This window comes from Myotis davidii, unplaced genomic scaffold (genome assembly GCF_000327345.1).
Source record: "Myotis davidii unplaced genomic scaffold, ASM32734v1 scaffold573, whole genome shotgun sequence".
Taxonomy (NCBI): Eukaryota; Metazoa; Chordata; class Mammalia; order Chiroptera; family Vespertilionidae; genus Myotis; species Myotis davidii.
In genome coordinates this window covers 3,862,478-3,870,929 of record NW_006285997.1, presented here as the reverse complement: position 1 = coordinate 3,870,929, position 8,452 = coordinate 3,862,478, and the positions used below count along the sequence as shown (strand labels likewise).

Genomic DNA, 8,452 nt, shown 5'->3' with positions numbered 1-8,452 from the left:
TCCCGACTCGCCCGCTGAGAGCCCTTTCTGATCGCGAGCGGTGGTGGCGGAGCCGAGGCGGCGGCACGGGACCTGCAGTCGCCGGGATTCCCTCCAGGTGACGATGCTCTGGTTCTCCGCCGTCAGGGCTCTGGCTGAGCGTCCCCGCCGGCGCTCGCCCGGGATTACCTGCTGCGTCTTGCTGCTGCTCAATTGCTCGGGGGTCCCCATGTCTCTGGCTTCCTCCTTCTTGACAGGTAGGGGAGGGGGCTGGAGGGACCGGCCTCCCGGGCGCCGGCTGGGTACCTGGGAGAGGAGGCGCTGGCGCGCCCGGGGATGGGAGGGTTCGGAGCGAGCACCTAGGCGCCTGCCCCTCTCTGGCTGGTGGGGATGAAGCGAAGCCCGCGGGGTTGAGGGGTGGGAGGCAGTGAGTAGGTTAGGGGCGGAGAGGATGCTGACATCAATATAGTGATAGAAATTCTTTCATCTGAATGGAAGAAACCCCTTGATTTGTTTTTAATATCCCCCTCAACCCTTATTTTGACCTACTCGCCCCGGTACAAGTAAGGAAAAGTGCGCACCGTCTTTCACACAACCTTCTTTCTGACCCTCTAAGGTTCCAGTATATCTCGTGTTAGGAGTGCTTTTTACAGCACCCGCTCTTCAGACCTTGAATTTAGAGAAACGACCCTATTTTAAAAGGGTAATAATAGCGGGATATAGTAATTACATGCTTCCCGGCAGGTGAGGGCCTCAACTGCTATTCTGAAGGACATACTTTACTGACACCTGGTGCAGAAAAGAAAATATTGAGTCAATTTCTAAGAGAAGAGGAAAGATGATGTGATTTCAAATCAAGACAATAAGAGCCAGATTCATAGAAAGGCCTTTTCATTGACGCGGTCCTGAATGTTGTTCAAATTTAAAATCTGCCCGAATGGCCAATTTGAATTTATTTGTCACATGGGGGTGTGTGTTCAGTTGAAATGCCTGCGTAAAAGAGGAGTATTATTAAAGATCCCCTGAATTGTGTTTAATCCCTATGGCTACAGTCCTTTTTTTAAAAAAAACATGTTCAAATAAAACTATTTAGGATAGATTTTTTTTAGAGGGGGGTGGAATTATATTTATTTCTGGTGAGTTTGATCATTTAAAACTCATTAGGAATTTCTGAAATTTGGGTAGTCATTTCAAAAAGCATTAGTGTAAACATTTTAAATTTTGTAATAATGCCAATAAGCTAAGTTTAAAATAATTTTTTTCTCTTCATTTCAGGTTCTGTTGCAAAATGTGAAAATGAAGGTGAAGTCCTGCAGATCCCGTTTATCACAGACAACCCGTGTATAATGTGCGTCTGCTTGGTAAGTAGGGAGGGCAGGTCATGGGAAGCCAGCTAATTGCTCCCTCTGACCAGGGGAACCCATTCAATGTAATTATATAACCAGATCTTAAACATGGTTTTTGGTCATTACAAAACTGCACATAGCTAGAGAATGGAGTTCAGTTGAATTTCTGAGTTTTATGGACTTTGGCAATTTCTATGTCATCTGGCTGGGAATTCTTCTCTTTGACCTCATCTTTACAGAAGTAACTTTAAGGATGGACTTTGTATGGCATTGTCTCGGTGACAATTACCATCTGCACTGTCTGCTCCCAGGAATGGCCGTTGCCATCAAGTTGCAGGCGCCATCAAACTTGCTGCCTTGATTCTGTCATCTGAGCTCAGTGTGAAAATGGCGAGATAACATGTAGGTATCTTACCAGTGATAAGGTGTGTGACAAGGGGAAAGAGAAGTGACAGTTACAAAAGGCCAACATGAGGACAAGATGTAACCTGGGATTTCTTGGCCTGTTAGAGCCTAAACTCAAAAAACCGTCCTGATATTTTGGATTTGGAAACATGAGTCAGGGAGGACATTTGGTTCTTAATAGAGAATGACACTTGGCTGTCAGCTTCTTCATTAACCCTGGCAGTGGCAGTAGATTTAAAAAAAAAAAAAGAATTTGTTTCAACTTATTTTAGCTTAATAGTTAATGATAAGAACTAGTAAGTAACCACATGGGGGAGATTAAGTTATAGGAATAAGACTCTCTGAGATGAAATGTAGACTCACAAAGAGCAGCGTTTTTGTCTAAGGGAGTGTTACCTGCCAATCACTCTTGGCAAGCCTCGATGAAAAGCTACACACCACAAAACCCTGTTGGAAACGCATGAAGGCATCAGTGCGAAACTGCAAAGAGAGAGGTGAAGGTTTGTGATCAGATCAGCGTTCTGCAGGGAGCTGGCGAAGGGGCTCTTCTCTGTGTAGCTGGGAGCCAAGCCATCTGGGTTTAAACTACCCAAACTTTTTCATGACGAGAGATGAGGTCAATGTTGCGAAATGATAAGTGGGCGAAGGTGCGTGCCTGGATCAAATGATGATCAGGTTCTGCTCACGAAGGGAACCAGCAGAATCAGAGGTGAACATGCCCTTCCCCGGCCGGGAAGAGAAACATTGCTGCCTTGATAGGGAAGGGCTCCGAGAGGCAGGCTCTGCAGAGGCAGGCTCTTTTGTGTTTGTGAGCTGTCCTTAATGATCTTTCACTAAATGACCTGTTGAAAAGAAGCTCTGCATTTGAATTTTGACGCAGTTATATATTTACAAATGCAGTGTGTGTGCGTTGGGGGGGGGAGGGGAGGGAGGATATGACTTTCCTTTCATTTTCTCTTATCTTGATATCGTGAGTGAATTATTTTATAATAATCTCTTTATAGGAAATATACCCCGACGAACATGTAAATGTGCTAGGAGCGCCGAGCACATGTGAAAATATTGTTTTTCTCCTCCCCGATATTACTGTGCTTAGAGTGTAAATGGGCCGCTTGGGTTTTGCACAAGGTTCCCAAATTACATTATGAAAAATTTCCCACAGAGCGCGCCCCTTCTCGGGACCACACCCTGGCGGGAAGAAGTTCTTTCTCTCAAAGTGCGGCCTTACTGATCACCCGATCAGGGCTAGAATCCTGCCCTCTGAGAGAAAGGAGTGACTCAGAAGACAGAAAAAAAATGCATATGCTGGTAATCCAGTGAAAATCATGTATATTTCAGAGAAGTATTGATTAAGCTTAGAAGGATAGCAGGTCTGTGTATGTCTTGAAGTAACATTCAGAGGTATCTGCCTAGGTGGAATCCTTTTGAAATGTGCTCAGTGGGAACTCTGGCGCCCCAACTCAAGTTACTCATGAGATGTCTCGGAGCCTCTCCCTAGCAAAGGCTCAGTCACGTGCTCTGTGGCCCATGCATGGGTTTGGGGTCCTGGGCCCCAAGTTATCATAGTCATTATTGCTTCCTAAATATTTGTAATGACTTGATACAATGGAGTAAGAATAGCTGGTTGGCCTGGCTCTGTGGTTGAGCATTGACCTATGAACCAGGAGGTCTTGGTTTGATTCTCAGTCAGGGCACATGCCCGGGTTGCAGGCTCGATCCTCAGTGGGGGACATGCAGGAGGCAGCTGATCAATGATGCTCTCTCATTATTGATGTTGCTCTTTCTCTCTCCCTCTTCCTTCCTCTCTGACATCAATAAAAATATATTTCAAAAATATTGAGTAAGAATAGATGGATGACCAGATCTCTATTTGTATATGCTCTTGTAACTTTCCACTGCAGCCCATGGGTGTCGGAGTGGCCCGCACTGCCATGAAGCTGCTTAGCATTTTGATACTTAGGATTTTGATACATTTAACAGATGGATAATATTAGCAGTAGCAGCTAATATTTATGAGCCACTTTATTTGTGGCGCTTATCTACATCTGCATTATTTCATTGAATCCTCCGAAAAATCTTTCGAGAGCCTTTACCCCCATTTTACAGATGAGGAAACTGAGGTCAGCGGAGTTAAAGGCATATTTTAGCAAATATCGGAGCTGGAACTCATAGTTTTCCTCTGCCTCCAAGGTAGCGCTTCCCAACCTGTGGGTCGCGACCGCTTTGACGGTCAAAGGACCCTTTCACAAGGGTCGCCTAAGACCATCCTGCATAGCAGATATTTACATTGTGATTCATAACAGTAGCAACATTACAGTTATGAAGTAGCAACGAAAATAATTTTATGGTTGGGTCACAACATGAGGAACTGTATTTAAAGGGCCAGAAGGTTGAGAACCACTGCTCCAAGGCACATGCCTATTAGCAAGTGAAACAGGCTGTTTGCTGAGTGGACACGTGGAAAAGCGAGGAGAAAGTGGAAAGACCGTCACTTACTTTACTACTTGGCGTCGCTTTGAGTTATTTTGTTTTTTTCTTTGGAGTCTCTCAGGAGCCCGCTTAGCTGACATTTGTTAATCAGATTAGATGAAAGGAAAGTCTGCTTAGGAGGTCGGCTGACCTGTGGGGAGCGCTGGTTGTGAGCTGGTTTTGTGTACGTATGTTAAGAGGGTATGTAATAGTCAAAACTGTACTTTGCATAAAGAAAATAGTCATATTTAGTTTGTGTTGGTCCAGCCTTTTGGCAGAAAGGCACCTAAGACTGAACATAAGCTCATATCTTATTTCATAACATGTATATAAAAAAAGAAGCTAACCTCAACGTATGCTTAAAAAAGACGTAAAATGTTACAGTTGGGAGGAAATAGGTGGCACAAAGTCCTGCATATAATTACGCTTTTAAAGCTTGAAAAACCCCACAAAATCAACTTGGCCTGATTTAAACTTTTAAGCTCCGAAATGTTTCAAAGGCGGAATGAGCTCATTTCTGTGGGAATTCTGAGGATGACAGCGAGGGCAGTGGCCCCGGCGAGCAGAACCCAAGAATTTTCTTCTCGTTTAGCCTCGCCTGCATGGCCCCAGCATCTTGCCAGAACCAGCCGGGGTCCAAGAATAACCTGTTTGTTAGCTGGTGATGGCTATCGCTTTAAAACGTGTGGGACAAAAAGCTTGGGTGCCTCTGTTAGAGGGGGAAGGTGAGAAGTCGGGCCCCTGGCCTGAAATCTGGGGGAGCAGGAGGCAGTTTAGGTGAAAGCTGCAAAGTGTTCCATTGTTTAGTTAGGAAGCAAAGCAGGGCTGCTCACCACCGCCTTACAAAATGGTCTTGTAAGAGGCGCAGGAAGGCGGGCCCAGACTCACTGCTGGTGTGTGTGTGTTTCTTTACCCGGTTCTTGCTAGAATTATTTTCCCATGATGTCTGGGGAAGCACATCAGTGCTGTCCCTGAGGCCCAGCCCACAGGAGCCAGCCGCATCCAGATCAGGAGTGTAAAGCTATTGTCTGGCTCTTTCGGGCGTCCCCAAAGCCACCCAGTGGCCCTGAGAAGTGGGGTCCTCCGACTTCTCACCCCTTTTCCTAAGGGGAGCAGAGAGGGCGTGGCCCAAGCCGGTGCCTTCGGCCCAGTCCTGGAAACCTGACACAGCTTCGGAGGCCGGGACTCCGAAAACCAGAAGTCAGCCAGAGAGCTTAGTTTGGCAGACATTTTGTTCAACGAAAAACATTATTCCGAGGTTTAAATTCCCTCTTTTAAATCCAGTGGTGCTAGGTAGAATACTTAGTCTGCTGTCTTCCACTTCTTAATCACAGAAGTCTTCCATCACCGAACAAGTAGCTACCAGCATCTTGGGTTCTCTTGGGGGCCTTATCTCTATAAAATCCTCATGTATTTTTATTGTTCAAATTAACTGGCTAGAGAAAAGATATCTATTATCTGAACAAGTGTTAGGCATATGTTTGGGAATGAGAGAGATAACATTGCATCAGGATTCAATTCGTGTGAGTGTACATATGTGTGTGTGAGAGAGAGGGGGAAAGGAGTTGGGGTGCAGATAGGGAGAGAGGAAGAGAGAGAGAACTAGAGAGATAAAGGAATCCAGATGTGTTCAGAAAGATACAGCACTTAATATATGCACATATACATAGGTTGCAGTAATTTTTTGAAAATTGCTTTGTATCATTTTTAGACTTTGCATTCTCACTAAGGAAGTGATCAGGATTCCTCCCTCCCTCCCTCCCTCCCTCCTTCCCTTCCTTCCTTCCTTCTTTCCATCCATCCATCCATCCATCCATCCATCCATCCATCCATCGAAAGTGTTGTGACCAATTGCCTTTCCATGGAACAAGGTATTCAATAGAACAGTTTCAGGGAAAGGTAATTAGTTTGTGGCACTGTGTTGGCCAATTCACCAACACCAGCTCTGAGGCCGTTGTTTTTTACCGAGGCCTCATTGAGGCTCAGAGAGCAGAGCAAATGTCCTGTGGTCACACAGTTACTAAGAGACTGACTGCGATGTGAAGCCGGTGCCTTCCCCACTAAACCAGTTCGCTGCTTAAACATGTAGAAAAATACCTCCAGGGACATCAGAGAGTGGTTTTGACCTCCGCAGAGCTGACCTGGGCACTCTCCGGGGGCTTTTAGAGCAGTTCTGGTCTCATAGTTCATATTGTGTCTGGAGCTGGGAGGGCCCTTTCAAAGGAAGACACAGTCCAGGTAGCTTTTGGTGGGCATCATGTCATTTTCGCCAAGGGCTTTGGCTCTGGCATCAGCTAGGCCTAGGTTGAAATTTTGGCTCTGTCACTTACTGGTGGTGAATTTGGGGAAGTCACCTCACCTTTCTAAGCCTCAGTTTCCTCGTCTGGACAGTGGGGTGGATAGCAGTGCTGAGCTCAGGCTGCCGTGAGGATTAAATGAGATACAGCATCTAAGGCCCGGCATACAGTGTCTCTCACGATGACGTTTTTGCCTCAGTTCTCATTTCCTCACCTGGAACAGGCTGCAGAGCCTCATCAGAAAAGGGAAAAAAAGGGGAGCTGGTGGAGAGGAGACGGAGGGATGAGGATGCCAAGCCCACCCACCGTGAGGCATGACCGGGGCTAAGTCAGTAACAATTAGCGGGGTTTTCTGTCTCTCCAGGCTTGGACTGGGCCGAGCCCCGCTGCTTCCTAATTGGTCCAGCGGTCTGTGGGCCCGGGGATAAGTTTTCCTCTTGTTCTCCATTAAGCACTAAAAAGAAACTTTCCATGGAAGAGGGGCCTCACTTTTCTGCGGAGTATTTACATCTCGGAGCCTGTGGGGTCACCTTCACTTGTACTTTTGTTGGCAGCGGGGTAGGGTTGGGACCCAGGAGCGCTGTAATTCTGGAAAAACTGCCGAGTGGTCTGGCATCGTGGGGATTTTCCTGGCCCGCCTGGTGGAAGGCCCTCCATCCAGACCCCGGTGGGTTTTGCTGCCTAACGCACGTGCTCCCCGGCCCGGCCCCACCCCATTGGAAACACCCTTTCATTTTGTTTGGCGACACCGCTCTTTCCAGCGCACATCAGCAATCAACTGCGTTCTGCGATTCGCCTGCAGGAAATTCTGTGAGACACTAACATGGTGCGGACCTGGTGCTGGGAAAAGCCAGGCCAGGCAAAACCATGGCGAGTGAAGGCGATCAGTAACAATCCGCTGAATAAATACAGGGATCAGTTTTTCACACCCTCTTCCACGGGACTTCTGTCCAACCGCCTGCATATGGACTCCTTTGTGCCATAAAAGAATAGAAATAACACCACCTTTCATGGCACCGGGGGGTCAAGTGTGCTTGTTGAACTTAGCCAAGTCCAGCCAATGAGCTGGGTGTATATTTTAAGACCTCTTGATTTTCAGCTCTAATTCTATAAAACAGCACTCAAGGCACTCGGGATCGCAGGTTATAAACTCCATAATATTATTCTTTCTTCCTTCTCTCCACACTTGGTTCTCCCCTTCCATTTCATGTTATTATTCTTAGCCTGCGCTGTGTTGGAAGCATTGTGCCGCGTGGGCACCTTGGGGAGGCCAAGACCAACAGGACGGATTCTTGCTCGTAGCCGAATGGGGGAGACAGACACAGGCATAATACGTCTTACAGGAGCGACCCAGACGCAGGCGCTCAGGGACCTGTAGATGCATTCTGACTGGGTCACCCAGGGCCTGGAGGGCGGGGGATGGGGGTCCTGACAAGGCCCCTTTGCGGGAAAGGCACAGAGAAGTACATGTGTGAGACCCATAGGAATGGTGAAGTGCCCTGCACCCAAAGCTCTGATGCAGCCCAATTCAAAAGCTTTGGTGGGCGCCAGTGAGGGGAGAATCGTGAGTGCCATAACAAAGACATTAGTTCTGCTCATTAATCGGGTGAGCCACTTAATATGTTGTGCAGTCATATGATCTAATAAGATGTGTTTTATGCCCGGCCGGGATGGCTCAGTGGTTGAGCATCGACCTCTGAACCAGGAGGTCATGGTTTGATTCCTGGTCAGGGCATATGCCTGGATTGCAGGCTCCATCGTCAGTGGGGGGCATGCAGGAGGCAGCCGATCAATGATTCTCTCTCATCATGGATGCTTCTATCTCTCTCTCCCTCTCTGAAATCAATAAAAGAATATTTTTTTTTAAAGTTGTGTTTTATGTGAGCTCCTCTGGGTGCTTTTATGGGGGGTGTGCAGAGTGTGCAGGGGCTGGAGCTGGGTTAGGGCATGCAGGAG

General features: G+C 47.1%; 1 protein-coding gene across 1 annotated transcript in view; it reads left to right on the top strand.

Annotated features, from left to right (window-relative positions):
• Positions 1-9: 9 nt before the first annotated feature.
• BMPER (BMP binding endothelial regulator) overlaps positions 10-8,452 on the top strand; it is a 200,136-nt gene continuing 191,693 nt past the window's right edge. The window contains 2 exon segments of the mRNA XM_006757207.2: positions 10-236; positions 1,255-1,340. Coding sequence (XP_006757270.1) covers positions 104-236; positions 1,255-1,340 — 219 coding nt within the window. The 5' untranslated portion in view covers positions 10-103.